Source organism: Aegilops tauschii, chromosome 4 (genome assembly GCF_002575655.3).
Source record: "Aegilops tauschii subsp. strangulata cultivar AL8/78 chromosome 4, Aet v6.0, whole genome shotgun sequence".
Taxonomy (NCBI): domain Eukaryota; kingdom Viridiplantae; phylum Streptophyta; class Magnoliopsida; order Poales; family Poaceae; genus Aegilops; species Aegilops tauschii.
Window position 1 is genome coordinate 159,144,333 of NC_053038.3, and position 27,778 is coordinate 159,172,110.

Genomic DNA, 27,778 nt, shown 5'->3' on the forward strand with positions numbered 1-27,778 from the left:
ATGTGGGAAGTTAAGAGGATGATGTTCTATTGTCATGTGAAATTCAAGTTAAAGACATTACGGAATGCGAGCTATGAGAAAGATAAATTCGGTAATGAATAATGACGTTACTGTTCAGCACTATTCGATGTTGATTTTGTTTTTTTTCATAGCTCACATCCCGTAGTTTGTTTAAACTTGAAATTTTGCATGGCAATAGAATATCACCCTCTTAACATCCCTTATTTTTTGAGATTTTTTAAAACTTCAAAACATCACTTTTACTTGGTTTTTTCCGGTTTCTACGGAATGCTGGTTTTCATATGATATTCTTCCCGGAGCCCGCGCCGACAGCTCCCTTAAAGCCCTCGTAGGAGTCAGGCCAGAACGAAATCTTCGAAAAGCCAAGCTCCCGGAGGTACGTCTTGAAGACCAAGCGGAGCCCGCCAGAGATATACGACCCCCGACATGCTCGGGGTCTACCGATTGTGTAGTACACCGGGGGTGGTTGTCTACAGGGAGCCCGATAGCAGGCATGCCCAGGGGCCCAGGAGGCGCACCACGCGCCTGGCGACGAGAAGGAGCCCCGAGGAATAGACAGGCGCCAGAAGATCATCTTGAACCCGAAGCCAAGCTATAGGGCCCTAGATCGCATCTCCCTCTTTGTAAAACCCTAGCCCTCACCATGTATATAAGGTGAAGGCAGAGGCTCTCATTCCCACCTACTCTCGTAGAATAGACTCTCGGCAGCACTATCGCACGAGGTATATCCACCATGAATAACAGTAGCAAGCAGGGCGTAGGGGATTACTCCTCACCGGAAGCCCAACACCACTCGAAATGTTCTTTAGTAACGAATAGAAGTGTAATTTTGCATATGAAGTGCATGTAAAATTATTCATTAATAAGCCGTCTATAATGTACACACCCAATCTTGGTTTCCACAAAATCCAGGCATGGATGGATGGACGGAGTATGGGCCCACAGTTTCTCTCTCTATACTGAGAAAGTCTTGTTTTGGGAGAGAGAAAGGCAGATGGAGTTGAGTAGGAGAGCAGAGAGTCCAAGGAAATGCACCAGCAGAAACGCCCCTCTTTTCATCTCCTTCCCCCGCAAGCCTCCCAATAAAATCTCCACATATCTCCGACTTCCCCCGGCCGATCCTTCGCGGCAGGTTGTTTCACCCTAATCTCTCCACGATTCCTGGGATTCTCCATCGCAATCCCCTTCTCTAAGGTTGCTCCCGTCCCCATAGGGCTTTCTCTCTCTTCACTGCTAATTTTGCTTGCCCGTGTTGGGGAATCGTCCATCGGTTTAGATAGATCGGCTTACTCTCGTTGTTTCGATCGATTTCTTCGGTTCGTTATCCCCAAGGTTGGATTACTCGAGGCGGGTTTCCTTTGGTTCGTCTTCTTGGTGGGGATTGCGCCCTGTTTCCGTGGTGATCGGGGGTTTTTCTGGGGTTTTGCCATCTTAATCGGCCTTGGATTTTGAGATGATTGAGCGATGGGTGGACTCTTGATCCCCGACTCCCCTGCAGTTGATGACATTATTTATGATATGTGCATAATCCGCTCGCGCATTTGGACCAGCAGATGATGGAATTATGGGCTGGTTTGATTTCTTTCCCTGCTTAGTTCTGATTTAGGTATCCATGTGCATTGTTTCATGCCGTCTTTGTGGTGCAGCGAGGATCAAATTTCCGCACTATTCCTTCTGTTAGATTTCCAGATTTATGTCTAGTTTAACAAATTCTTCTGTGTTCGTCCAAATCTTCTTGTGGTTTCTTGAACGCCTGCTGTCTTTGTGTAAAGCCTTTTTTTATGTTCACATGTGGTTTTGCCTTTTCTTTATGTATGTCCTGCAGAGATTTTATGACCTCCGACTGTAACATGAAACTCCTGGTGTTGCAGGACCATTGCCGCTACCTGCATTGTGTGATTTGAGCCGTGTGTCATAGATCATCCTGTTCCTGGGATGGGGGAATCGCAGAGTATTCAAGATTGTTCCAAGTTTGGAGCTTTTGTTCACAGGATTCCTGGTGCTGAATTGGGCAATGTTGGTGACATGATGATCCACTACACGAGTGGTAGTACTTCACAGGCAGGGGGGGCTAAGATGAGAAGGCCATTACCTTCTCCACGGTTCACAATGTATGATTCTGCGATGATTGGAAGCAATAAGAGTGTTGTGGAGTTCCCTAGTGATGGTCTACCCGACGAGCAGTCGTTAGCATCTGCTTTTGGGGACATGAGCTTAAAGAATTATACAGCTGATTCTCTCACAAGTACCAGAGATTTTGTGCCAGTAAATGGGTACTATCCATCTGGCCCTGCTAATTATCACTCAGGGATTACGCCTCCAGATGTTACATTGAACCCGTCGCTTGTGCCAGCAATTGTTCAAGATGATTTGACGTTCTGTGCTGAACACGTTAATCAGAAACCAGACGAACTAACTGTTGGACAACAAGAACAAGCTTACAGATTTCCACCGCTCTTCGAGAATTTCCCAATGGGCTCAGTGATGCACGACCTGGATAGCTTTTCCAGTGCTCCTTACCACCAATCAGCTCTGTCAACTTCACCCATCGAGCAGCAGTTTTATCTGGATGTACAGTCTCAGCTGTATGCACCTTACGGCCAGCCATTTGATTCAAACATCATGTGGCAGCATGGTACAGAAACACCAAGATGCACGATGCTGCAACCACATTATGTTTACCCACAGTTGCAACAGGTTGCTGGGTCAGATGTTCGTCGAAGTAGGAGACATCAACAGGCTGCAGCTTGCACTTCTGCAAACGGCACATTACATATTGAAACACCTAATATTCATCGACAGGGAATGGGAATTGAGGATCCTTACTCTAATGGTGCTGCCTTTCAGAAGAGAAATACCCAGCTGAACAGTTTTCATTGCACATTGTCTGCTGACAGTCCATGTGGCAGTAGTAACTTCCGTCAGCAAGTTGACAAGTTTTACTCTTTGTCTAATGGTTTCTCACGCCATAATATTTCAGATAATATCAGCACTGTAAGTTATCCAGAAAAGCTGTGGATGAGGGCTGATGGGGTAAATTCAGTAAGAAGTACCAGGAGTACTCCTGTAGATGGTTGCATTGGTAGGGATGGAAGAACTAGTAGTGCACATAACCATCTTGATATTCATAGTAATTTTTCCTTGCACCCCGACAGACCAAACTCCCAGCTTCTGCCCTTGGTCATGAAACCATGTGAGCTGAATTATAATTCAGTTGACGAAGTTGCTGGGCGAATCTATATGTTGGCTAAGGATCAGAATGGCTGCCGCTTTCTGCAAAAAGTATTTGCTCAAGGCAGCCAAGAGGATGTCGAAAGAGTCTTTGCTGAAATAATTGATCATATTGGTGAACTTATGGTCGATCCATTTGGCAACTATTTAGTGCAGAAGCTGCTTGAAGGGTGCAGTGATGATCAACGGATGCGCATATTATGTGAAGTTACCAAAACGCCTGGAGATCTTATTGCAGTTTCTTGCAACATGCATGGGTATGAGCAAAAATCTGATCACTTGCTTTATTCTTATATAGTTATTGCTTCTATTTCATATCTTTTTGGAAAAAAATGTTCAGGACTCGTGCAGTGCAAAAGATAATTGAAACTGTAAATAATCCGGATCAAGTTTCTAAGGTTGTGTTTGCATTGAGTCCTGGAGCAATGCATTTGATGCTAGATCCTAATGGCAGTCATGTTGCAAACCGATGCCTGCAGAAACTGTTACCGGAGTCCAAAGCGGTATGTTCCTGCTAATCATCTGATTTAATTATGGAAATTTCTGTACCTTTTGCGCATTATATGCATTCAAGTTGTTTGTGTTAAACCCGCAAAAAAAAGTTGTTTGTGTTAAAGAATGTGTGTAGAATATTGCTTACTGGCACACAAGTTTCTAATTTTTACTCATTAGTCTTTTCTTAGGCTCTTTGCAATAATCTATTTTTCTTGACATAGTTAAATATCCACGCACTTTGCATCAGGAATTGATTTTTTATCTATATAACTTATTATCATCTATGTTCTACTCTAACTTGTGGATGCTTTATAATTGCTGTAGTTCCTTCTTGATGCTGCTACATTGCACTATCTTGGACTAGCAACACATCAACAAGGCTGTTGTAGCATTCAAAAATGCATCGAACATTCAGATGATGAACAGAAGTTCAACTTGTTAAGCAATATTATATCCAGTGCTCTAACCCTTGCCGATGATCGATTTGGGTATGGCTCTTATCCTTAACTAGTACTCCCTCTGTCCTGAAATATAGTGAGTGTTAGGTTTTGTAAAATTTGGCCAATCTTATGAAAAATGTTATCAACATCTAGGATACCAGATCAGTAGCATTAGATTCACCGTAAATTTTAGTTTCATGTGGTATATATTTGGTATTGTAGATATAGATAATTTTCTCGATAAACTTGGTCAAGGCTTGTGAAGCTTGAGTTTTGCGGAAAAAAAACCGTGGGATGGACTAGTCTGAAGAGATAGATAATGCGACCATACCTTGCAGGAACTACGTTATTCAGTCAATTCTCAACCATGGCATTGAATGGGCGACATCGAAAATAGTTGATGAGCTGGAGGGTCACTTTGGGTATCTGTCAATTCAGAAATGTGGTAGCCATGTGGTGGAAAACTGTCTGAAGCGAGCGCCCCAGCACATGCGTGACAAAATCATCAAAGAACTCATCAACGATCCCAAGTTGCAGCATATTATGGTGGATCAGTACGGCAATTTCGTTATTCAAACAGCACTTGAACATTGCAAGGTAAAAGACATTGATGCACCCCCAGCTAAAAAGCGTAAATTCTTATCAAGTATGTTTAATCATGCAGGGTCCGCTACATACCACCTTTGTTGAGGCTATTAGGCCACACGCTGCTGCAATGCAAAGCCACATGTATGGGAAAAGGGTTCTATCAAAAACATACCTCAAGAACAAGCAACACCGAGTAGGAGTTTTGTAGCCATCTACGCTTGTACCAGGAAGAGCTCTGAATGTAGTAGTATAATATTTCCAGACAAAAGGAAAGCCTTTTTAGTGTATTTTGCGCATGTATAGAATCTATATATCTATATGTATATCTTATAACAGGCCAGCTGTATGCTTTGGTTTGTTGGTCCGAAGGCCATGTAGTTCGCTAAATCTCCCCAAAAAAAATTGCATTTGGTTGTCTGTTGAGCTGTATCATCTGCACAATTACTCCACAATCCTGGATGCAAGCTTCTCTGGTAGGCCTTTTTCACTGTTCTGACCTTATGAGGAAACTTTAGCACAAAATTAACTCCACATAAAACAATTTCACACTGTTCTGACCTTATGAGGAAACTTTAGCACAAAATGAACTCCACATAAAACAATTTCACGATCTGACCCCTTTTAGAAACACCAAAAGCCGTGGCGTTGCTGCACTATATGAAAACGCCGAACTAGCTAGCGTTGCTGGCCTGGTCGAGACGCTACGTGACAGGGTTGAAACGCCAAAGTTTTTTGCATTGTTGGAAACGCCAAGGGGGTGGGCGTTGCTGCCCAAGCATGCAACGTCAAGGATGGTTGTTGTTTCAACTAGTTTTTCACATTTTTCATTTATTTATTTAGTGAAGTAACACTAGCTAGTTCGACGTTTCCAAATAGAGAAGAAACACCACAACTTGTGGCGTTACCAAAAGGGTCAGATCATGAAATAGTTTTGTGTGGAGTTCATTTTGTGCTAAAGTTTTCTGAAAGGGTTAAAGTAGTGAAAAGAGCCTCTCTGGTAGCTGCATTGAACAATCTTACCAGGTTCAATTGAACTACACGAGAACATTGTGACATGCTGGACAACACATTTCTGCAATGGCTTTAAGAAACAAGGAATAACGGAAAAGCGTTTAACAATCAATGCATGACTTCGGAAGAGATACAAAGACTTTGTTCCACAGAGAATTCAACTTCCACACAAAGTGCGCTGGCAGCTGACTTAGCATAATGTTTCCAGCTGAAGAGATAATGTAGAGCATCATGTTTCAAAAAACAGCAAACTTAAAACTACATCCTAGAATCTGCCTCGTCCTCTGAAACCACGCCCTCCACCCCTGGGAGGTCCACGACCCCTTGGTGCACCTCTTCCACGGAATCCACCACGGCCACCAAATCCACCGCGACCACCACCTCTTCCACCGCGACCACCACCTCTTGGAGTCGAGCCCCTGCATACAACAAGCAAAGCAAAAGACTATCAAACAACTAACAAAGTTTTGACTTAGGAAAATCCTATAACCTCTTTCACAGAGACTGTCTGCAAGAGTTTTTACACTGCTGGTTTCAAGTCTGAAGAACGTAGTCAGCTCAAACTTATCAATACACTACGAACTGAATAAGAGTTAGCCATGAAAAGACATGTTGCTAAGTTCCATATTCAAGACTGAAGAGTAAATAATGCAAAAGAAATGACAAGTAAACAGATCATTACTTTGGCTGCGGCAGGAAGCGTGAGAGGGGCAGCAGCTTCATGGGGTCAATGAAGAACTTGTCACCTTCGTTGTAAGATGTTGCAATGACTCCCTCGAACATCTTGACCGAGAAATACTACAGACAATACAAAACTTATAAGATATGCAGCATGATACTACAGACAATACAAACTTATAAGATATGCAGCATGAGCAGACCTAAAATTTAGAGCAATGATAAGAACAGAGGTAAAAAACAATCAGGCAAGGGCATTCAGTCATCTTAAAAGTTGCACCTAATTATTAAACACGCTACAGCATTGCCACACAGCCAAAACAAACATTTTCAACTGTACTAAATGGAGAACCAAACTCAGTTCTCACATGCCTTGAGATTCAAGACACTAAATTCGAAGTGGTAAACTGCTAGCTCCAACCGAGCAAAAAATCCTGCCTAACAACAGATGGACCAGTTGGTCAAAACTTTGCAGGTACTGTACTGATGATGAGGGGAAGGAAGCGCTTACTGATTCGTTGATGGGGCCGAAGATCTCGTCGACTTTGCCGATCTGGGTCTTGTTCTGGAGGTATATGGGCGCGTTGAAGTAGGGCACTTTCTCGTTCGTCAGCTTCGTTACCGCGTCCCCCTCGCAGGCGTGCAGGAACGTCGACACCTCTGCATAATAAACAAACAAAAAACAAGAGACATCAAAATCACCGGAGCCTCGAAAAGAAGAGGGCTCGGACAGTTAGGAGTTGAAAGAAACCACGCACCGACGACCTCGGCTGGAGGGCCCTCGTCGCGGAACCCGCCGCCGCCTCCACCGAAGCGGCCCCTGCCGCGGCCGCCTCCACCGAAGCGGCCACCTTGGTCGCCGCCGCGTCCGCGGAAACCTCCGCCACCTCTCGGTGGCCGCATGGCGATGGGTGTTTGGCGGCGGGGGCGGGGGCGGGGGCGAGGAAGGGTTTCGGCGACGAGGGGTGAGGGGTTTGTTAGGGTTCTAGTGGAGGAGGCTGCGGACTTATGTTGAGGTTGTTTGGGAGACTGGCGTGTGGGCCCTGGCGTGGTCTCCGTTTCTCGGCCTTCGGATCGTTTTTCAGATGGGATGGGCGGTATGGACGATGGGTGATCTATCCATGCGCACAATCGTTGGCGGCTTTTCGTAACGAGCCTCCTCCAATCCCATATTTTACCGGGACATTTACATTTTTTTCTCCTATAAGTAGAACACACTGTTGGTATTTATACCCCTAAAATTTCCATGTGTTCAAATTCGCATCTCTTCTATCTAGTTCATCAAATTTGCTCTCCATCCATTTCCTCTCTCCCTCTCTCTCGCCAGAGAACGCCAAAAGCGCTCAGTCATGTCGTTGTCGCCTCGTCAGGAACTCTTGCACGCATGACCAACAACAACCCGAGCCTTGAAATCATGTTCGCGAGCTCCACCTCTTTCTGCTTAATCTTCCCATGGAATAGTTGGACCGACACGCGCCGTAGCGACGGATCCTTTCTAGTCTTCCCCGGCTCCACTGTCATGCCGTCGTTACCCGATCTCCTCTAGTCTGACACTGACAGATTCCCTCGGGTTCTAAAGCTCCGAAATGACCCCTAGAATCTCCTGGCGCATCCCCGGGTATCCTCGTGTCCCCTAGAACCTCTACACGCGAGTGTTTGCTCCAGCGGCCGCTGTCAACGACCATGGCCTTGCTCCTGGACCTCCCCGAGCCTACCAACTGAGCCAGTGTGATAAATGTGAGCCCTTCTTCCTCCTGGACCTCCTCCTTGTCTCGCATGCCCTTTGTTACCTTGTCGCCAAGCATTGTTGACCGTTGCCATTAGAGCTTGCTGTAGCTCCATCTCTCAATCACCCCAGGTCAGAGCGGCCTCATGCCCGCAAGCTCACGCACACACTGGCAAGCCAGGGCCTGCAAGTTCACGGGGTTTAGTTATAGCCTTTTCGAAGTAAGATTATCGATTACATAAGAAGCACATGAATTGGACTTGTCTATAGACACTTATGGAAATGTGCCCACAAGTTAGTTATGGAGGCAAAATAAATGCGGAAGGTTGTAACAATTTTGAGTAGAGTGCGAACAAAAGTAAATAAGGTAATAGAAGTAAAGAAGCACAGTGAGGCAAATAAAAGAAATGAAACCAGCAAGAGGATTAAAGCATTCTGAGGGAGTTCGGAATTTCCACTGGTATGTGTCTAGCATAACATATGCTATTGGATAGTTCTAGGTTGGGTACTTGAGCCACTCTAGATGTTTGTAATTGGGCGGATCCGGGTACAGTATACGTTCTACTTCAGGTAGACTGCATACCACGCACGCCACTAGTGTTGTTTTCCCACTACAATCTCATTACAGTAATTAAGGGTTTCCCTGTGGACACGACCACACCAAGGGTTCTCCGCTATTCTCGTATCAATTGCAAAGGCAGGGTAGAGAGGATTTTACTGTCACCTCGAACTACCTAAACATCATAACATTTACAAGGAGAGTTATATGCTTCGTGGACATATGAAAGTGCAATTAATCCTCGGGTGGTTTTGGTAATTCATAACAATATATACATCATTGAACTAATGCCTATTTAAAGAATATTTCAAGAGAGTTCAATTCACTGGTACCGTAAGGTGCTGTACAAATGGTTTTTAACCCTTTCCGCGACGGCATTTGGAACCGTCGCCTAGTGAGTAACTGCGATAAGGGGGTCTTTCCCACACGACACTGAAACCGTCAGAGATAGTGAAAGTGCTAGTTATCGACTAGAGGGGGGTGAATAGGCGATTTTTATGAAAGTCTTCAAAACACGGTGGCTTTGAAGACAAACAGTAGAAATGGACCTATTGATATGCAGCGGGAGGTAGATTACACTAGACAGCCGTAGTCAAGTAAACAGTGAAGTGAAAGCACGAAGACTATTAGCAGCTAGGTAGTATGGATCAGGATGGAAGATAGTATGAAGCCAAACCAACAACAGTCTTCACACAGTGAAGCCAATCAGATCATGCAAGCAGGCAATGACTTCAGAAGACAAACTGTAAGTAAAGAGAGGTAGGAGATATAACCAGTTGCTTGGTGAGGACAAGGATTTGTTGGACCAGTTCCAGTTGCTGTGACAACTGTACGTCTGGTTAGGGAGGCTGAGATTCAACTCAGAAGACCGCGTCTTCACCTTATTCCCCTTGAGGTAAGGACACTTAGTCCTCGCCCAATCACTCTGGCAAGTCTTCAAGGTAGACTTCCAAACCTTCACAGACTTCGTTCACCGGCAATCCACAATGACTCTTGGATGCTCAGAACGCGACGACTAACCGGCTGAAGGATTCACAGTCCTCAAGTGTAACAAGTCTTCAGTTTACGCGGACAGAAAGACTTTAGTGATGCCTAACACTCTTTGGCTCTGGGTGTTTTGGGCTTTGTCCTCGCAAGGATCTCTCTCTCAAATGCTTCGGAGGTGGGTTGCTCTCAAACGACAAAAGCCGTGCACTAACTCTGAGCAGCCACTAATTTATGGTGTAGGGGGTGGGCTATTTATAGCCAGGAGGCAACCCGACCTGATTTGTCCGAATGACCCCTAGTCACTAAGGAACTGACACATGTCCAGCGGTCAGATTTCAAACACACGCGGCAGCTTGACTTGGGCTACAAGTAAAGCTGACTCATCCAGCTCTGGATAAGATTTGTTCTCACTGTCTTTGCTTGAAGACATAGGATTTGGTTGAGCATCACTTCAGTCACTCTGACTTTGTTCACTTGGACCCCACTTAACAGTGCGGTGGTTCCTATGACTCAACAAAGAATAAAAGGAACCTACGAAACAACTATGTCTTCGCACTCCATAGTTGATACGTCTCCAACATATCTATAATTTTTGATTGCTCCATGCTATATTATCTTCTGTTTTGGACATTATTGGGCTTTATTATACACTTTTATATTATTTTTGGGACTAACCTATTGTGACGCCCCCGATTTGACCGTACACTAATCATGCACGCAAATGTGTACGATCAAGATCAGGGACTCACGGGAAGATATCACAACACAACTCTAAAACATAATTAAGTCATACAAGCATCATAATACAAGCCAGGGGCCTCGAGGGCTCGAATACAAGTGCTCGATCACAGACGAGTCAGCGGAAGCAACAATATCTGAGTACAGACATAAGTTAAACAAGTTTGCCTTAAGAAGGCTAGCACAAACTGGGGTACAGATCGAACGAGGCGTAGGCCTCCTGCCTGGGATCCTCCTAACTACTCCTGGTCGTCGTCAGCGGGCTGCACGTAGTAGTAGGCACCTCCAGTGTCGTAGGTGTCGTCGTCGACGGTGGCGTCTGGCTCCTGGACTCCAGCATCTGGTTGTGACAACCAGATAGAAAAGAAAAGGGGGAAAAGAGGGGGAGAAGCAACCGTGAGTACTCATCCAAAGTACTCGCAAGCAAGGAGCTATACTACATATGCATGGGTATATGTGTAAAGGGGCATATCAGTGGACTGAACTGCAGAATGCCAGAATAAAAGGGGGATAGCTAGTCCTGTCGAAGACTACGCTTCTGGACATCTCCATCTTGCAGTAGGTGGAAGAGAGTAGATTGAAGTCCTCCAAGTAGCATCGCATAGCATAATCCTACCCGGCGACCCCCTCCTCGTCGCCCTGTTAGAGAGCGATCACCGGGTTGTATCTGGCACTTGGAAGGGTGTATTTTATTCAGTATCCAGTTCTAGTTGTCATAAGGTCAACGTACAACTCCGGGTTGTCCTTTTACCGAGGGACACGGCTATTCGAATAGATAAACTTCCCTGCAGGGGTGCACCACATAACCCAACACGCTCGATCCCAGTTGGCCGGACACACTTTTCTGGGTCATGCCCGGCCTCGTAAGATCAACACGTCGCAGCCCCACCTAGGCTCAACAGAGAGGTCAGCACGCCGGTCTAAACCTATGTGCGCAGGGGTCTGGGCCCATCGCCCTATGCACACCTGCACGTTGCGTACGCGGCCGGAAGCAGACCTAGCCTAGTGGCGTTCCAGTCCAATCCGGCGCGCGCCACTCAGTCGCTGACGTCAAGAAGGCTTCGGCTGATACCACGACGCCGGGATACCCATAACTACTCCCGCGTAGATGGCTAGTGCGTATAGACCAAATGGCCAGACTCAGATCAAATACCAAGATCTCGTTAAGCGTGTTAAGTATCCGCGAACGCCGACCAGGGCCAGGCCCACCTCTCACCTAGGCAGTCTCAACCTGCCCTGTCGCTCCGCCACAAAGATCCACTCACGGGTACTCCTACGAGCCGACCCGACTTTAGTCATCTCATGTGTCATGTATATAGTATATAAGTATATACCCGTGATCACGCCCAGGTGATCACGACCCGATAGTATAGCACAGCAGACGGACAAGAATGTAGGGCCACTGATGGAAATCTAGCATCCTATACTAAGCATGTAGGATTGCAGGTAAAGGTAACAACAGTAGTAGCAAGGATAGGCTATGCATCAGGATAGGATATCGAAAGCAGTAACATGCTACACTACTCTAATGCAAGCAGAATAGAGAAGAGTAGGCGATATCTGGTGATCAAGGGGGGGGCTTGCCTGGTTGCTCTGGCAAGTAGGAGGGGTCGTCGACTCCGTAGTCGAACTGGGCAGCAGCAGTGTCGGTCTCGTAGTCTACCGGAGAGAAGAGGGGGGAAGAAACAGTAAATACAATGCAAACATAAGCATGACGATGCGTGACATGAAAATGAGCGGTGCTAGGTGTGCCCTAACGCGACAGTAGGTGGTACCGGCGAAGGGGGGGAACATCCGGGAAGTATTCCCGATGTTTCGCGTTTTCGGACAGACGGACCGGAGGGGGAAAGTTGCTAGTTCGATAGGTTAGGGGGTTGTGGTGGACGAACGGACTGCGTATTCGGATTCGTCTCGTCGTTCTGAGCAACTTTCATATAGAAAACATTTTCATCCGAGTTACGGTTTAAAAGATATGAATTTTCAAAGTTTATTTGAATTTCTGGAATTATTTGAATTAAGCAAAAATGAATTATGACGTTAGCATGAGGCAATGCTGACGTCAGGAGGTCAACAGAGCGGCTGACCAGGTCAAACTGACCAGTGGGCCCCATCTGTCATAGACAGTGGGCTAATCAGAAGATTAAACTAATTAATTTTTAGTTAATTAACTACTGGGCCCACCTGTCAGTGAGTGATTAGATTAATTAATTAGTTTTAATTATAAAAACATTTTTCTTTTCTCTCTTTTTTTTTAATTTTGCGGCGGGGCCCGCATGTCAGTGGCTGGGCCTGCCCAGTCAGCACGTTGACTGGGTTGACCCAGTCAACGGGGCCCACGGGGCCCACTGGCAGTGGCACTGGGGTGGCCCCAGGCCAGCCACGTCGGCGGTCGGCGCCGGAGCAACTCCGACGAACCAAACGCGGCGGCGCGGCTCGGGAGGGGCGCGGGTTTCGCGCACAGGGGGTCTGCGGGGTCGTGGCTGGGCGCGTTCGACGCGGCTCGGCGCCGCGCGTCCAACGGTGGTGGCCGGAGTGGCTGGAACGGGCGGGGGCGAGCGCTACGAGCTCGCCGGCGGCGAGGTGCTTCGGGCTGGGGCGGGTGCGGCGTTAGAGCGCGCGAGCGGCCGAACTAACTAGCTAGGCGGGTGCGGCACGATGCGGTCGAGCTAACGGGCCTACGCCCATGACCAAATGGTCACCGGAGACCCGCCGGCGGCGAGCTCCGCGGCGCGGCGTTCGGGCGCGCGTGGGGAAGAAGCTAGGGGGCGCGCGAGAGAGAAAGGACAGGGGAGGAGGGGGGAGAGGCTCACCGCGCGGCACACGGAGGCCGGTGAGAGGCTTAGGAGCAGCAGGTCGGCGCCGCGGAAGAAGGGGGTCGCCGGCGTCCGAAGTTGAAGACGAGCTCGGTGTGCTCGTTGTAGGGGCTCCGATCTCCAACGGGCTGCACCAGACGAAGCAGCGGACGACGGCGGTCCTTGGAGACAACGTGGGGCGGCGAGGTGGGCACGGTGGCCGTGTGAATGACGGGAACGGCGGCGACCGCGTCGGGCGTGGGGAAGGAGAGAGCGGCGCGGATCTGGGGGGGGAAGAGAGAGGCGCAGGGGCCGAGAGGTGAGCGGGGGTGAGTGGGAGAGAGGCCCGAGGAGGCGGGGGGGGGGGGGGTGCTGGCGTCCTTATCCTCCCCGTCGCCGGCGAGGGGGTGCGGCGGGGACTGCCCCTGTTCCGACCCCGGTCGGGGGAACAGGGAAGGGGCGAATGGGAGAGGTAGCTGGGCCGGGGGTCGGCCCAGTCGGGCCAGGGGTCCAGTGGGGGGGGGAAGGGCCTCCTCTTTTTTCTTTTTCTTTGTCTGTGTTCTTTTGCATTTTCCTTTTTTGTTTATTTTCTTTTCTGTTTTATTTCATTTAAAAGTATTTAGGTATTTTATAAAAATGTGTTTTCTCCACCATAATTACCAGTGTATTATTTGGCACCCACCGAACAATTTTGCCTAAATTTTTGAAAACTTTTATTTTCCACTTTAATTTTAATTGAAGTTTGAATTAGGAGTTTGAAAAGAAATGTGATTCCAAATGTGATCATGCCCTGTTTAGCAACATGATTAGCTTAATCACAGAGAGTTACTGTAGCATGATCCTCAGGGTGTTACAATTCTCCTCCACTACAAGAAATCTCGTCCCGAGATTTAGGAGGTAGAAGGAAACAGTGCGGGGTATTCTTCGCGCAGACGAGCCTCTCGTTCCCAAGTGGCCTCATCTTTAGAATGGTGCGACCACTGGACTTTGAGAAACTTGATCGCCTTCTGACGTGTGCGGTTTTCAGCTTGGTCGAGAATGCGGACCGGATGCTCCTTATAGGAGAGGTCTTGCTGCAATTCGAGCACTTCATGATCCACAGCTCGGATTGGATCCTTGAAGCAACGGCGGAGCTGTGACACATGGAACACATCGTGAACCTGAGAAAGGTTCGGCGGTAGCTCCAGTTGGTATGCCACTTTTCCACGCCTTTCGAGAATAGTGAATGGGCCAATATAGCGAGGAGCTAGTTTGCCCTTGATCCCGAAGCGGTGAGCACCCTTCATAGGTGTGACTCGAAGATAAGCCTTTTCGCCAGGTTGATAGACCATGTCTTTATGATGACGGTCATACTGACTCTTCTGACGTGACTGAGCAGTCTTGAGATTCTCACGAATAATGCGGACTTGTTCTTCGGCATCTTGGATAATATCCGGACCGAAGAGTGGACGTTCCCCAGTTTCTGACCAGTTCAGAGGGGTTCGGCACTTTCGTCCATACAACACTTCGAAGGGGGCCATCTTCAGACTAGCTTGATAGCTATTATTATAAGAGAACTCAGCATATGGGAGAGATTCCTCCCATTTCTTGCCGAAGGAAATAACGCAAGCTCGAAGCATGTCTTCGAGAACTTGATTGACGCGTTCAACTTGTCCTTGCGATTGAGGATGAAACGCAGTACTGAATGACAGATGAGTTCCCATAGCTTCTTGGAAACTTGCCCAGAATCTTGAAGTGAATAAGCTGCCACGGTCTGAGCTGATAACCAATGGAATACCGTGGAGTGAAAAAATCCTGGACATATAGAGCGTTGCCAACTGGCTAGCAGTGATCGTTTCTTTGACTGCCAGAAAATGTGCAACTTTGGAAAGTCGGTCAATGACGACAAGAATAGCATCATTACCTTTCTGTGATTTGGGAAATCCAGTGACGAAGTCCATCTCAACATGGTCCCATTTCCATTCAGGAATAGAGATAGGTTGCAGAGTTCCAGCAGGCCTTTGATGTTCTGCTTTGATACGACGGCAAACGTCACACTCAGCAACATAACGAGCAATGGCTTGCTTCATATTAGACCACCAGAATCTCTGACGGATGTCTTGGTACATCTTTGTACTACCAGGGTGGATACATAGAGGCGTATCATGAGCTTCTTTCATAACTTCCTGTGTCATATCCAGGTTTTTCTCTGCACATGGCACCACTAGGCGGCCCTTGAAGTATAAGGTGCCATCCTCAGCAATGGTGAAGAATGAGGGCTTTCCTTCTGCGAGGTAGCGCTTAATCTTGTGGGCTTCAGAGTCATACTTCTGTAGCCTTTTGATGCTATCCACGAGATCTGGTTTAGCAACTAGGGTATTGAGGGAACCCTGGGTAACAACGTGGAGGTTCACCTTGCCAAACTCCTTAGGAGGGGGAGCGAGTGCACCCGGAGGAACAATATGGAGGTTCAGCTTCCTGAATTCTTCAACAAGCGAGGGCTGAACTTTATGAACCTGGAGGTGGTTGCAGTAAGACTTGCGGCTCAAGGCATCAGCCATTACATTAGCCTTGCCTGGCGTATAGGAAATACCCAAGTCAAAGTCTGCAACAAGCTCCATCCATCTCTGCTGACGGAGGTTCAGATCTGGCTGAGTAAACAGATACTTCAGACTTTGGTGGTCAGTGAAGATCTCGCAACGATTACCGAGAAGGTAATGTCGCCACTGCTTCAGCGCATGAATGACAGCAGCAAGTTCGAGGTCGTGAACTGGGTAGTTCTCTTCGTGAGGGCGCAATTGCCAAGAGGCATAAGCAATCACTTTGCGGTCTTGCATTAGGACACAGCCTAATCCTTGACGGGAAGCGTCACAGTAAATGACAAAGTCCTTCTTAGTATCAGGTGGAGCTAGAACTGGAGCAGAAGTCAACTTGTCTTTGAGTGCCTGGAAACTTTCCTGACATTTGTCTGTCCATTGGAACTTGACACCCTTATGCAACAGGTTAGTCAGAGGCCTGGCGATCTTGGAGAAGTTCTCGACGAATCGACGGCAATAGCTGGCGAGACCGAGAAAACTTCTGACTTGCTTAACGTTCTTGGGAGGAGTCCAATCAAGAATAGCCTGAACTCGCTCGGGGTTGACGGCAATACCATCCTTAGAGATGACATGACCAAGATAGGTTACTTCCGGTAGCCAGAATTCACATTTGGAGAACTTGGCATATAGTTGATGTTCTCGTAGCTTCTCCAGCACAAGTCGAAGATGTTCGGCATGTTCTTCTTCGTTCTTGGAAAATACCAGGATATCATCCAGATAAACCACGATGAACTTGTCGAGGTAATCCATGAATATATAGTTCATCAGACGAGAGAAGGTGGCTGGAGCATTGGTTAAACCGAAAGACATGACGGTGTACTCGTATGAACCATAGCGAGTCACGAAGGCGGTCTTTGGGATATCCTCTTCGCGAACACGGATCTGATGGTAGACCAACCTCAAGTCGAGCTTAGAGAACACTGACGAACCCGCCAGTTGATCATACAGATCATTGATCCGAGGAAGAGGGTATTTATTCTGAATGGTAGCTTGGTTTATAGGACGGTAGTCTTGAACTAACCGGTTTGTCCCATCCTTCTTCTTGACAAAGAGAGAAGGTGCTCCCCAAGGAGAGCAACTTGGGCGAATGAATCCTTTGCGAAGAGATTTGTCGATTTCCTCCTTAAGCTCAAGGAGTTCATGCGGCGGCATTTTGTAGGGTCGCTTGGCTATAGGAGTGGTGCCTGGTTTCAAGTCGATGATGAATTCGACAGCTCTAGCAGGGGGAATCCCCGGAAGTTCTTCAGGGAAGACGTCGAGGAATTCACGCACGACGGGAATGTTTTCAATGCCCTCGAGTGGTGCAGCGTTCAATGCATTCAATGCATAGAGCCTTGCCTCGGCATTTTGCACCAGATGAGCTTGGTAAGCAACTATTTCATCTGAAGGGTGTAGCAGATGGACGGTCTTAGTGGCGCAAACTATAGATGCAGTATGCGCTTTCAATCAATCCATACCCAAAATGAGGTCGATGTTAGACGACTTCAGGATAATGGGAGAGGCATAGAATTCCAGCCCTTCGATTTCCACGGGGACATCGATGCCAACCAAGGAGGTTTGACACTGTCCCACGGGGGTTTTGACCAATACAGAGGTGTTCATCTCCTCACATTTAACGTCGTGCTTGTATGCAAAATCTTCTGACATGAATGAATGCGATGCACCTGTATCAAATAAAACGAATGCTGGTACTGAATTTACGAGGAGTGTACCCATCACAGTAGCAGGCTGGTCTTGAGCTTCGTTGAGATCAACGTGGTTGGCATGAGCACGACCATAAGACTTAGCATTGTTGTTGCGGGGCTGATTGTTACCACGGCCAGTTGCTGGGAGGGCAAGTTGATTCTGATTCTGATGGCAGTCCCTGGCACGGTGACCTGGTTGTCCACACTTGTAGCACAGACCATTATTGGGAGTGGGAACAGGAGCTTGGGCTGGTGGAGCTGGAAGTCTTGACTGCCTAGAGGGTGGTGGAGGCAGACGAGGTGCAGCATAGGTCTGCCTTGGGGCAGATGCATTTGGACGGTACATGCTGTTCGGGATCCATATCTTACGCTTCTGTGCGGGCGAGCCCGAAGATGAGCCCGTGTCACGGTTGCGTCTGTGAGAGCTCTGGTATTCCTGCAGACCTGTTTCGACATTGATGGCCTTGTCCACCAAGGTGGCGAAATCAGCAAAGTCATGCACTAGAAGTGCGAGCTTGATGTCAGCTTGAAGGCCATCACGGAACTTCTCCTGTCTGCGTGCATCAGTTGCAATGTCTTCTTCAGCATAGCGGGACAAGTCCAGAAACTCCCGCTGATAAGCTTCGACAGTTTTGTTGCCTTGGGTGAGGTTGCGGAACTCACGCTTCTTCCGGTCCATGACTCCTTGAGGAATGAAGCGGGCACGGAAAGCAGCTTGGAAGTCTGGCCATGTGATGATTGTTCCAGCTGGCAGAGTACGCCTGTGGCTGTCCCACCATTGAGCTGCGGGTCCCTTCAAGAAGAAGGAAGCAAAGGTGACATAGCTGGCAGGGGCTACATCAGCAGACTCCATCTCATAGGTGATGTCACGGAGCCAGTCATCAGCATCCAGAGGCTGAGTTGAGCTGCAGTAGATGGTTGGGTTGAGGCGTATGAAATCTTGAAGAGTCACTTGAGCTGGCTGCTGGTTCATATTGGGGCGAGGAAACTGAGCCATCATATTTTCCATGAATTGGCGGTTCAGTTCAAACTGTTGGATCATACCAGCCATGTACTCAGGTGGTGGTGGGGCATCGCCACCACGACCACGACCACCTGGTCTAACCATCCTGCTAATATATAACAGGGGTAGATCAGCATTGAGAATATGTGCTAAGACAAGAATCATTGATGATGAAACATGCATAATGAAAGGAGCACGATAGCTACTACATAGTAGTCGGCATAGCTTACAAAAGGGGTCATGCACAGAGTTCAGTACACAGAGTTCAGTACATAGACTAATACATCATAGGCGGCACACAGGCTCGCGGCGACTGCAACTAATACTACTAGCAAGCCTACATCAGTCCCAAGAGGTACTGTGGAGGTAATCGTAGCCCGACAGCTGGTAGTGAGGCAACGGATAGCCCTCCACGTCAGCAGACTGGGGGCTGCGGATACTCAGGTGTAGAGTCCGACGCTCAGGTGGCAGAAGAGGACCAAGTGCGGGAGAGTAGCCTCCCACCTCTGGCCAACCGACACCGTGGGGCATCACGGTCCTGGCTGGGTAGATCGCAGTACGCGGTACCTGTCCAGATCGGACAAAGGGGTGCAGAAGCGTTAGAGCACGGTAAAGGTGCTGACGGGTGGTGTACATCTCGTGGCGAAGAGCTCGGTTAGCTCGATCCAGCCCATCAGCATGCAGAACCAGGTGCTGATGGTAGAAGGGCTCTCGGGTGACAGTGGAGTAGGCAGCAGTATGGTATCCCTCCGCACCAACATCAGATGCGATAGCAATGTGCCTGAAAGGGGAGGTGTCCAACTCCTGATACTCTCCACGAAGACGTGTCAGAGCAGCATAGGCAGCATCGTGGACAGCCATATCGATGGTCACACCAACACCATGTGCGGTGTGCAGCACAGTAGTGGAGTCGTACTCCCGAGAGTAGAGGTGGACGATGGCACGGTACTGCTCCTGGTTAAAGTCCTGGTACTCCTCGTAGACGGTGTACTCAGGGTGCCAGCGATAACCCAGGTAGGTCATCATCTCAGCTAGCACCGCAGGTGATCCCGAGGCACCAATGGCCGTCGTGTGGCGCACGACCTGCCTCGTGGGTTCCATCTGAAAGCAAAGACGTTTCAAAGGAGTCAAATGACAGTGTGTGAATTGTTCAATATACTATTCTAAGAAACAACTATGGCTTATCCAACTTTGGGGTGAACGCGGTCACGGGATCCTAGTGTTAAAGTTTGTAAATTCGTTTAACCCGAATAGAAGAGGGTTCAGAGTCCCAGAGTAAAGGTCGAGGAGTAAAAGATACTAGTACCACCCAATGGCGACGTGGGCCGTAAGACACACAGCCATGTTAGTAAAAGTTTTCGTAATGTCTAGACTCGACTTCGGCCAAGGAGTGTGGAAAGGGGGATTCCTACAGGCAGTCGGCTCTGATACAAACTTGTGATGCCCCCGATTTGACCGTACACTAATCATGCACGCAAATGTGTACGATCAAGATCAGGGACTCACGGGAAGATACCACAACACAACTCTAACACATAAATAAGTCATACAAGCATCATAATACAAGCCAGGGGCCTCGAGGGCTCGAATACAAGTGCTCGATCACAGACGAGTCAGCGGAAGCAACAATATCTGAGTACAGACATAAGTTAAACAAGTTTGCCTTAAGAAGGCTAGCACAAACTGGGGTACAGATCGAACGAGGCGCAGGCCTCCTGCCTGGGATCCTCCTAACTACTCCTGGTCGTCGTCAGCGGGCTGCACGTAGTAGTAGGCACCTCCAGTGTCGTAGGTGTCGTCGTCGACGGTGGCGTCTGGCTCCTGGACTCCAGCATCTGGTTGTGACAACCAGATAGAAAAGAAAAGGGGGAAAAGAGGGGGAGAAGCAACCGTGAGTACTCATCCAAAGTACTCGCAAGCAAGGAGCTATACTACATATGCATGGGTATATGTGTAAAGGGGCATATCAGTGGACTGAACTGCAGAATGCCAGAATAAAAGGGGGATAGCTAGTCCTGTCGAAGACTACGCTTCTGGACATCTCCATCTTGCAGCAGGTGGAAGAGAGTAGATTGAAGTCCTCCAAGTAGCATCGCATAGCATAATCCTACCCGGCGACCCCCTCCTCGTCGCCCTGTTAGAGAGCGATCACCGGGTTGTATCTGGCACTTGGAAGGGTGTATTTTATTCAGTATCCAGTTCTAGTTGTCATAAGGTCAAGGTACAACTCCGGGTCGTCCTTTTACCGAGGGACACGGCTATTCGAATAGATAAACTTCCCTGCAGGGGTGCACCACATAACCCAACACGCTCGATCCCAGTTGGCCGGACACACTTTTCTGGGTCATGCCCGGCCTCGTAAGATCAACACGTCGCAGCCCCACCTAGGCTCAACAGAGAGGTCAGCACGCCGGTCTAAACCTATGTGCGCAGGGGTTTGGGCCCATCGCCCTATGCACACCTGCACGTTGCGTACGCGGCCGGAAGCAGACCTAGCCTAGTGGCGTTCCAGTCCAATCCGGCACGCGCCACTCAGTCGCTGACGTCAAGAAGGCTTCGGCTGATACCACGACGCCGGGATACCCATAACTACTCCCGCGTAGATGGCTAGTGCGTATAGACCAAATGGCCAGACTCAGATCAAATACCAAGATCTCGTTAAGCGTGTTAAGTATCCGCGAACGCCGACCAGGGCCAGGCCCACCTCTCACCTAGGCAGTCTCAACCTGCCCTGTCGCTCCGCCACAAAGATCCACTCACGGGTACTCCTACGAGCCGACCCGACTTTAGTCATCTCATGTGTCATGTATATAGTATATAAGTATATACCCGTGATCACGCCCAGGTGATCACGGCCCGATAGTATAGCACAACAGACGGACAAGAATGTAGGGCCACTGATGGAAATCTAGCATCCTATACTAAGCATGTAGGATTGCAGGTAAAGGTAACAATAGTAGTAGCAAGGATAGGCTATGCATCAGGATAGGATATCGAAAGCAGTAACATGCTACACTACTCTAATGCAAGCAGAATAGAGAAGAGTAGGCGATATCTGGTGATCAAGGGGGGGGCTTGCCTGGTTGCTCTGGCAAGTAGGAGGGGTCGTCGACTCCGTAGTCGAACTGGGCAGCAGCAGTGTCGGTCTCGTAGTCTACCGGAGAGAAGAGGGGGGAAGAAACAGTAAATACAATGCAAACATAAGCATGACGATGCGTGACATGAAAATGAGCGGTGCTAGGTGTGCCCTAACGCGACAGTAGGTGGTATCGGCGAAGGGGGGGGGGAACATCCGGGAAGTATTCCCGATGTTTCGCGTTTTCGGACAGACGAACCGGAGGGGGAAAGTTGCTAGTTCGATAGGTTAGGGGGTTGTGGTGGACGAACGGACTGCGTATTCGGATTCGTCTCGTCGTTCTGAGCAACTTTCATATAGAAAACATTTTCATCCGAGTTACGGTTTAAAAGATATGAATTTTCAAAGTTTATTTGAATTTCTGGAATTATTTGAATTAAGCAAAAATGAATTATGACGTCAGCATGAGGCAATGCTGACGTCAGCAGGTCAACGGAGCGGCTGACCAGGTCAAACTGACTAGTGGGCCCCATCTGTCATAGACAGTGGGCTAATCAGAAGATTAAACTAATTAATTTTTAGTTAATTAACTACTGGGCCCACCTGTCAGTGACTGATTAGATTAATTAATTAGTTTTAATTATAAAAACATTTTTCTTTTCTCTTTTTTTTTAATTTTGCGGCGGGGCCCGCATGTCAGTGGCTGGGCCTGCCCAGTCAGCACGTTGACTGGGTTGACCCAGTCAACGGGGCCCACGGGGCCCACTGGCAGTGGCACTGGGGTGGCCCCAGGCCAGCCACGTCGGCGGCCGGCGCCGGAGCAACTCCGACGAGCCAAACGCGGCGGCGCGGCTCGGGAGGGGCGCGGGTTTCGCGCACAGGGGGTCTGCGGGGTCGTGGCTGGGCGCGTTCGACGCGGCTCGGCGCCGCGCGTCCAACGGTGGTGGCCGGAGTGGCTGGAACGGGCGGGGGCGAGCGCTACGAGCTCGCCGGCGGCGAGGTGCTTCGGGCTGGGGCGGGTGCGGCGTTAGAGCGCGCGAGCGGCCGAACTAACTAGCTAGGCGGGTGCGGCACGATGCGGTCGAGCTAACGGGCCTACGCCCATGACCAAATGGTCACCGGAGACCCGCCGGCGGCGAGCTCCGCGGCGCGGCGTTCGGGCGCGCGTGGGGAAGAAGCTAGGGGGCGCGCGAGAGAGAAAGGACAGGGGAGGAGGGGGAAAGGCTCACCGCGCGGCACACGGAGGCCGGTGAGAGGCTTAGGAGCAGCAGGTCGGCGCCGGGGAAGAAGGGGGTCGCCGGCGTCCGAAGTTGAAGACGAGCTCGGTGTGCTCGTTGTAGGGGCTCCGATCTCCAACGGGCTGCACCAGACGAAGCAGCGGACGACGGCGGTCCTTGGAGACAACGTGGGGCGGCGAGGTGGGCACGGTGGCCGTGTGAACGACGGGAACGGCGGCGACCGCGTCGGGCGTGGGGAAGGAGAGAGCGGCGCGGATCTGGGGGGGGGAGAGAGAGGCGCAGGGGCCGAGAGGTGAGCGGGGGTGAGTGGGAGAGAGGCCCGAGGAGGGGGGGGGGGTGCTGGCGTCCTTATCCTCCCCGTCGCCGGCGAGGGGGTGCGGCGGGGACTGCCCCTGTTCCGACCCCGGTCGGGGGAACAGGGAAGGGGGCGAGTGGGAGAGGTGGGCTGGGCCGGGGGTCGGCCCAGTCGGGCCAGGGGTCCAGTGGGGGGGGAAGGGCCTCCTCTTTTTTCTTTTTCTTTGTCTGTGTTCTTTTGCATTTTCCTTTTTTGTTTATTTTCTTTTCTGTTTTATTTCATTTAAAAGTATTTAGGTATTTTATAAAAATGTGTTTTCTCCACCATAATTACCAGTGTACTATTTGGCACCCACCGAACAATTTTGTCTAAATTTTTGAAAACTTTTATTTTCCACTTTAATTTTAATTGAAGTTTGAATTAGGAGTTTGAAAAGAAATGTGATTCCAAATGTGATCATGCCCTGTTTAGCAACATGATTAGCTTAATCACAGAGAGTTACTGTAGCATGATCCTCAGGGTGTTACACCTATTAACCGGAGGCCCAGCCCAGAACTGTTGTTTTTTGCCTATTTCAGAGTTTTGCAGAAAAAGAATATCAAACGGAGTCCAAATGGAATGAAACCTTCGGGAACGTGATTTTCAGAACGAACATGATCCGGAGGACTTGGACCCTATGTCAAGAAAGCTACCAGGAAGCCACGAGGTAGGGGGGCGCGCCCTCCACCCTCGTGGGCCCCATGTTGCTCCACCGACATACTCCTTCCTCCTATATATACCTACGTACCCCAAACGATCAGATACGGAGCCAAGAACCTAATTCCACCGCCGCAACCTTCTGTACCCGTGAGATCCCATCTTGGCGCCTGTTCCGGAGCTCCGCTGGAGGGGGCATCAATCACGGAGGGCTTCTACATCAACACCATAGCCTCTCCGATGAAGTGTGAGTAGTTTACCTCAGACCTTCGGGTCCATAGTTATTAGCTAGATGGCTTCCTCTCTCTTTTTGGATCTCAATACAATGTTCTCCCCCTCTCTTTTGGAGATCTATTCGATGTAATCTTCTTTTGCGGTATGTTTGTTGAGACCGATGAATTGTGGGTTTATGATCAAGTTTATCTATGAACAATATTTGAATCTTCTGAATTCTTTTATGTATGATTGGTTATCTTTGCAAGTCTCTTCGTATTATCAGTTTGGTTTGGCCTACTAGATTGATCTTTCTTGCAATGGGAGAAGTGCTTAGCTTTGGGTTCAATCTTGCGGTGTCCTTTCCCAGTGACAGTAGGGGCAACAAGGCACGTATTGTATTGTTGCCATCGAGGATAACAAGATGGGGTTTATATCATATTGCATGAATTTATCCCTCTACATCATGTCATCTTGCTTAAAGCGTTACTCTGTTCTTATGAACTTAATACTCTAGATGCATGCTGGATAGCGGTCGATGTGTGGAGTAATAGTAGTAGATGCAGGCAGGAGTCGGTCTACTTGTCTCGGACGTGATGCCTATATACATGATCATACCTAGATATTCTCATAACTATGCTCAATTCTGTCAATTGCTCAACAGTAATTTGTTCACCCACCGTAACATAATTATGCTCTCGAGAGAAGCCACTAGTGAAACCTATGGCCCCCGGGTCTATTTTCCATCATATTTAATCTCCCGACAACAAGTTATTTCTGGCGCCGTTCTTATTTTGTTTTCTTTACTTTGCATCTTTATCACAAAAATACCAAAAATATTATCTTATCATATCTATTAGATCTCACTCTCGTAAGTGACCGTGTAGGGATTGACAACCCCTTATCGCGTTGGTTGCGAGGATTTATTTGTTTGTGTAGGTGCGAGGGACTCGCGTGTAGCCTCCTACTGGATTGATACCTTGGTTCTCAAAAACTGAGGGAAATACTTACGCTACTTTGCTGCATCACCCTTTCCTCTTCAAGGGAAAACCAACGCAGTGCTCAAGAGGTAGCAAGAAGGATTTCCGGCGCCGTTGCCGGGGAGGTCTACGCAAAAGTCAACATACCAAGTACCCATCACAAACCCTTATCTCCCGCATTACATTATTTGCCATTTGCCTCTCGTTTTCCTCTCCCCACTTCACCCTTGCTGTTTTATTCGCCCTCTCTTTTTCGTTTGCTTTTCGTCATGGCTAGTCCTTTATCTTCTCCGTTGTCTCCCGAAAATGAAGTTCTCAAATTTAAACAAAGGGAGGGAGAAAATCTAAAAGACGCTTGGTATAGAATTTGCAATGCTCAAAATAGATCTACCAGGAAGCAATCTACTTCCGTTCTTCTCCGCAATTTTTTTGTAGGCGCTAATCCTTGGTATAGATATATTCTTGACACCATTACCGGAGGGAATTATTGGGTAGACATACTTTTGACTCTTATAATGCTATGATAGATTTGTTTGGCTCACCACCTCTTTTGGTTAATGGAACTATGTTAACTTTGGAGCATGTAATGCAAAGACTTGAAATTATTGAAAATAAAGTTGCTACCGTAGAGTTAATTGAAAATCTGGATAAAAAGATCCACAACCAAATTACCCAATATGGATCTAAAGTAGGAGTCACTTTGAAAAATATTAAGGAGAAGGAACCCATAGTTAATGAAAGAATAAATCAAGATTCCACTAGAATCGATAAAATTGAGGGTATCATTACCAACTTGGGAACCGCTTTTTCTTCCATAAAGAATACTCCAAGTCCTCCAACTAAAATTGCCAAGCTTATGTATGTTCCTAAAAATAAGGGTGAATCCTTTAGTAAGGAAACTGCGGATCTCAAATCTATAAGTATTCATCCCAATCTTTTTGCTATCATTAAGGAACCATTTGCTACAAATGAATTTTTCGATCTTGTTCCAAAAAGTTTGATAATTATAAAAAGAAAGAAACTCTAAAGGATGATAGATGTCTTATTGAAGAATTGCCCACCAAAGATGGCAATACCTAGATCTATCCTTGCTATTATGCCTAGCTAGGGGCGTTAAACAATAGCGCTTGTTGGGAGGCAACCCAACTTTATTTTTTAGTTTTTTTTTGCTTTTTTTCTTCTGTTTAGGAATAAATATTTGTTCTAGCCTCTGGTTAGATGTGTTTTTATGTTTTAATTAGTATTTGTGCCAAGTTAAACCTATAGGATCTTCTTGGATGATAGTTATTTGATCTTGCAGAAAATTCCAGAAACTTTCTGTTCACGAAAATAATTGTTAAAAATCACCAGAATGTGATAAAATATTGATTCCAATTGCTGCTGATCAATATTTGTTTTTCTAGGTCGTCCTATTTTGGCTGAATTTTTGGAGTTCCAGAAGTTTGCGTTAGTTACAGATTACTACAGACTGTTCTGTTTTTGACAGATTCTATTTTTCGTGTGTTGTTTGCTTATTCTGATGAATCTATGGCTAGTAAAAGAGTTTATAAACCATAGAGAAGTTGGAATACAGTAGGTTTAACACCAATATAAATAAAGAATGAGTTCATTACAGTACCTTGAAGTGGTCTTTTGTTTTCTTTCGCTAACAGAGCTCACGAGATTTTCTGCTGAGTTTTGTGTTGTGAAGTTTTCAAGTTTTGGGTGAAAGATTTGATGGATTATGGAAGAAGGAGTGGCAAGAGCCTAAGCTTGGGGATGCCCATGGCACCCCAAGATAATCTAAGGACACCTAAAAGCCAAAGCTTGGGGATGCCCCGGAAGGCATCCCCTCTTTCGTCTACTTCCATCGGTAACTTTACTTGGAGCTATATTTTTATTCACCGCATGATATGTGTTTTGCTTGGAGCGTCTTGTATGATTTGAGTCTTTGCTTTTTAGTTTAACACAATAATCTTTTCTGTACACACATTTTGAGAGAGACACACATGATTTGGAAATTATTAGAATACTCTATGTGCTTCACTTATATCTTTTGAGTTATATAATTTTTGCTCTAGTACTTCACTTATATCTTTTAGAGAACGGTGGTGGTTTTGTTTTATAGAAACTATTATTCTCTCATGCTTCACTTAGATTATTTTGAGAGTCTTAAATAGCATGGTAATTTGCTTAAATAATCCTAATATGCTAGGTATTCAAGATTAGTAAAAACATTCTTATGAGTGTTTTGAATACTAAGAGAAGTTTGATGCTTGATGATTGTTTTGAGACATGGAGGTAGTGATATTAAAGTTGTGCTAGTTGAGTAGTTGTGAATTTGAGAAATACTTGTGTTGAAGTTTGCAAGTCCCGTAGCATGCACGTATGGTAAACGTTATGTAACAAATTTGAAACATGAGGTGTTCTTTGATTGTCCTCCTTATGAGTGGCGGTCGGGGACGAGCGGTGGTCTTTTCCTACCAATCTATCCCCCTAGGAGCATGCGCGTAGTGCTTGGTTTTTGATGACTTGTAGATTTTTGCAATAAGTATGTGAGTTCTTTATGACTAATGTTGAGTCCATGGATTATAGGCACTCTCACCTTTCCATCATTGATAGCCTCTTTGGTACCGTGCATTGCCCTTTCTCACATTGAGAGTTGGTGCAAACTTCGCCGGTGCATCCAAACCCCGTGATATGATACGCTCTTTCACACATAAACCTCCTTATATCTTCCTCAAAACAGCCACCATACCTACCTATTATGG

At 47.6% G+C, this 27,778-nt stretch overlaps 2 protein-coding genes across 3 annotated transcripts; one reads left to right on the plus strand and one right to left on the minus strand.

Annotated features, from left to right (window-relative positions):
* Window positions 1-1,016: 1,016 nt before the first annotated feature.
* LOC109781044 (pumilio homolog 12) lies at window positions 1,017-5,192 on the plus strand. Of its 2 annotated transcripts, none has more exons than XM_020339621.3 (6): window positions 1,017-1,215; window positions 1,893-3,509; window positions 3,593-3,755; window positions 4,072-4,235; window positions 4,526-4,784; window positions 4,852-5,192. In XM_020339621.3, the coding sequence occupies exons 2-6, from the start codon at window positions 1,957-1,959 to the stop codon at window positions 4,981-4,983; spliced, it is 2,271 nt and encodes a 756-aa protein (XP_020195210.1). In that variant the 5' UTR covers window positions 1,017-1,215; window positions 1,893-1,956; the 3' UTR covers window positions 4,984-5,192. The 2 variants fall into 2 exon arrangements, with proteins under 2 accessions (XP_020195210.1, XP_045083749.1); XM_045227814.2 differs by having other exon boundaries at window positions 1,028-1,153.
* A 681-nt stretch (window positions 5,193-5,873) lies between these two features.
* On the minus strand, window positions 5,874-7,498 carry LOC109781045 (putative H/ACA ribonucleoprotein complex subunit 1-like protein 1). The gene is made up of 4 exons (XM_020339623.4): window positions 7,223-7,498; window positions 6,976-7,124; window positions 6,469-6,584; window positions 5,874-6,205 (listed from the first exon to the last, which is right to left on the minus strand). Exons 1-4 carry the CDS (start codon window positions 7,365-7,367, stop codon window positions 6,052-6,054), a joined length of 564 nt encoding a protein of 187 aa, XP_020195212.1. The 5' UTR covers window positions 7,368-7,498; the 3' UTR covers window positions 5,874-6,051.
* Between the last annotated feature and the right edge of the window lie 20,280 nt (window positions 7,499-27,778).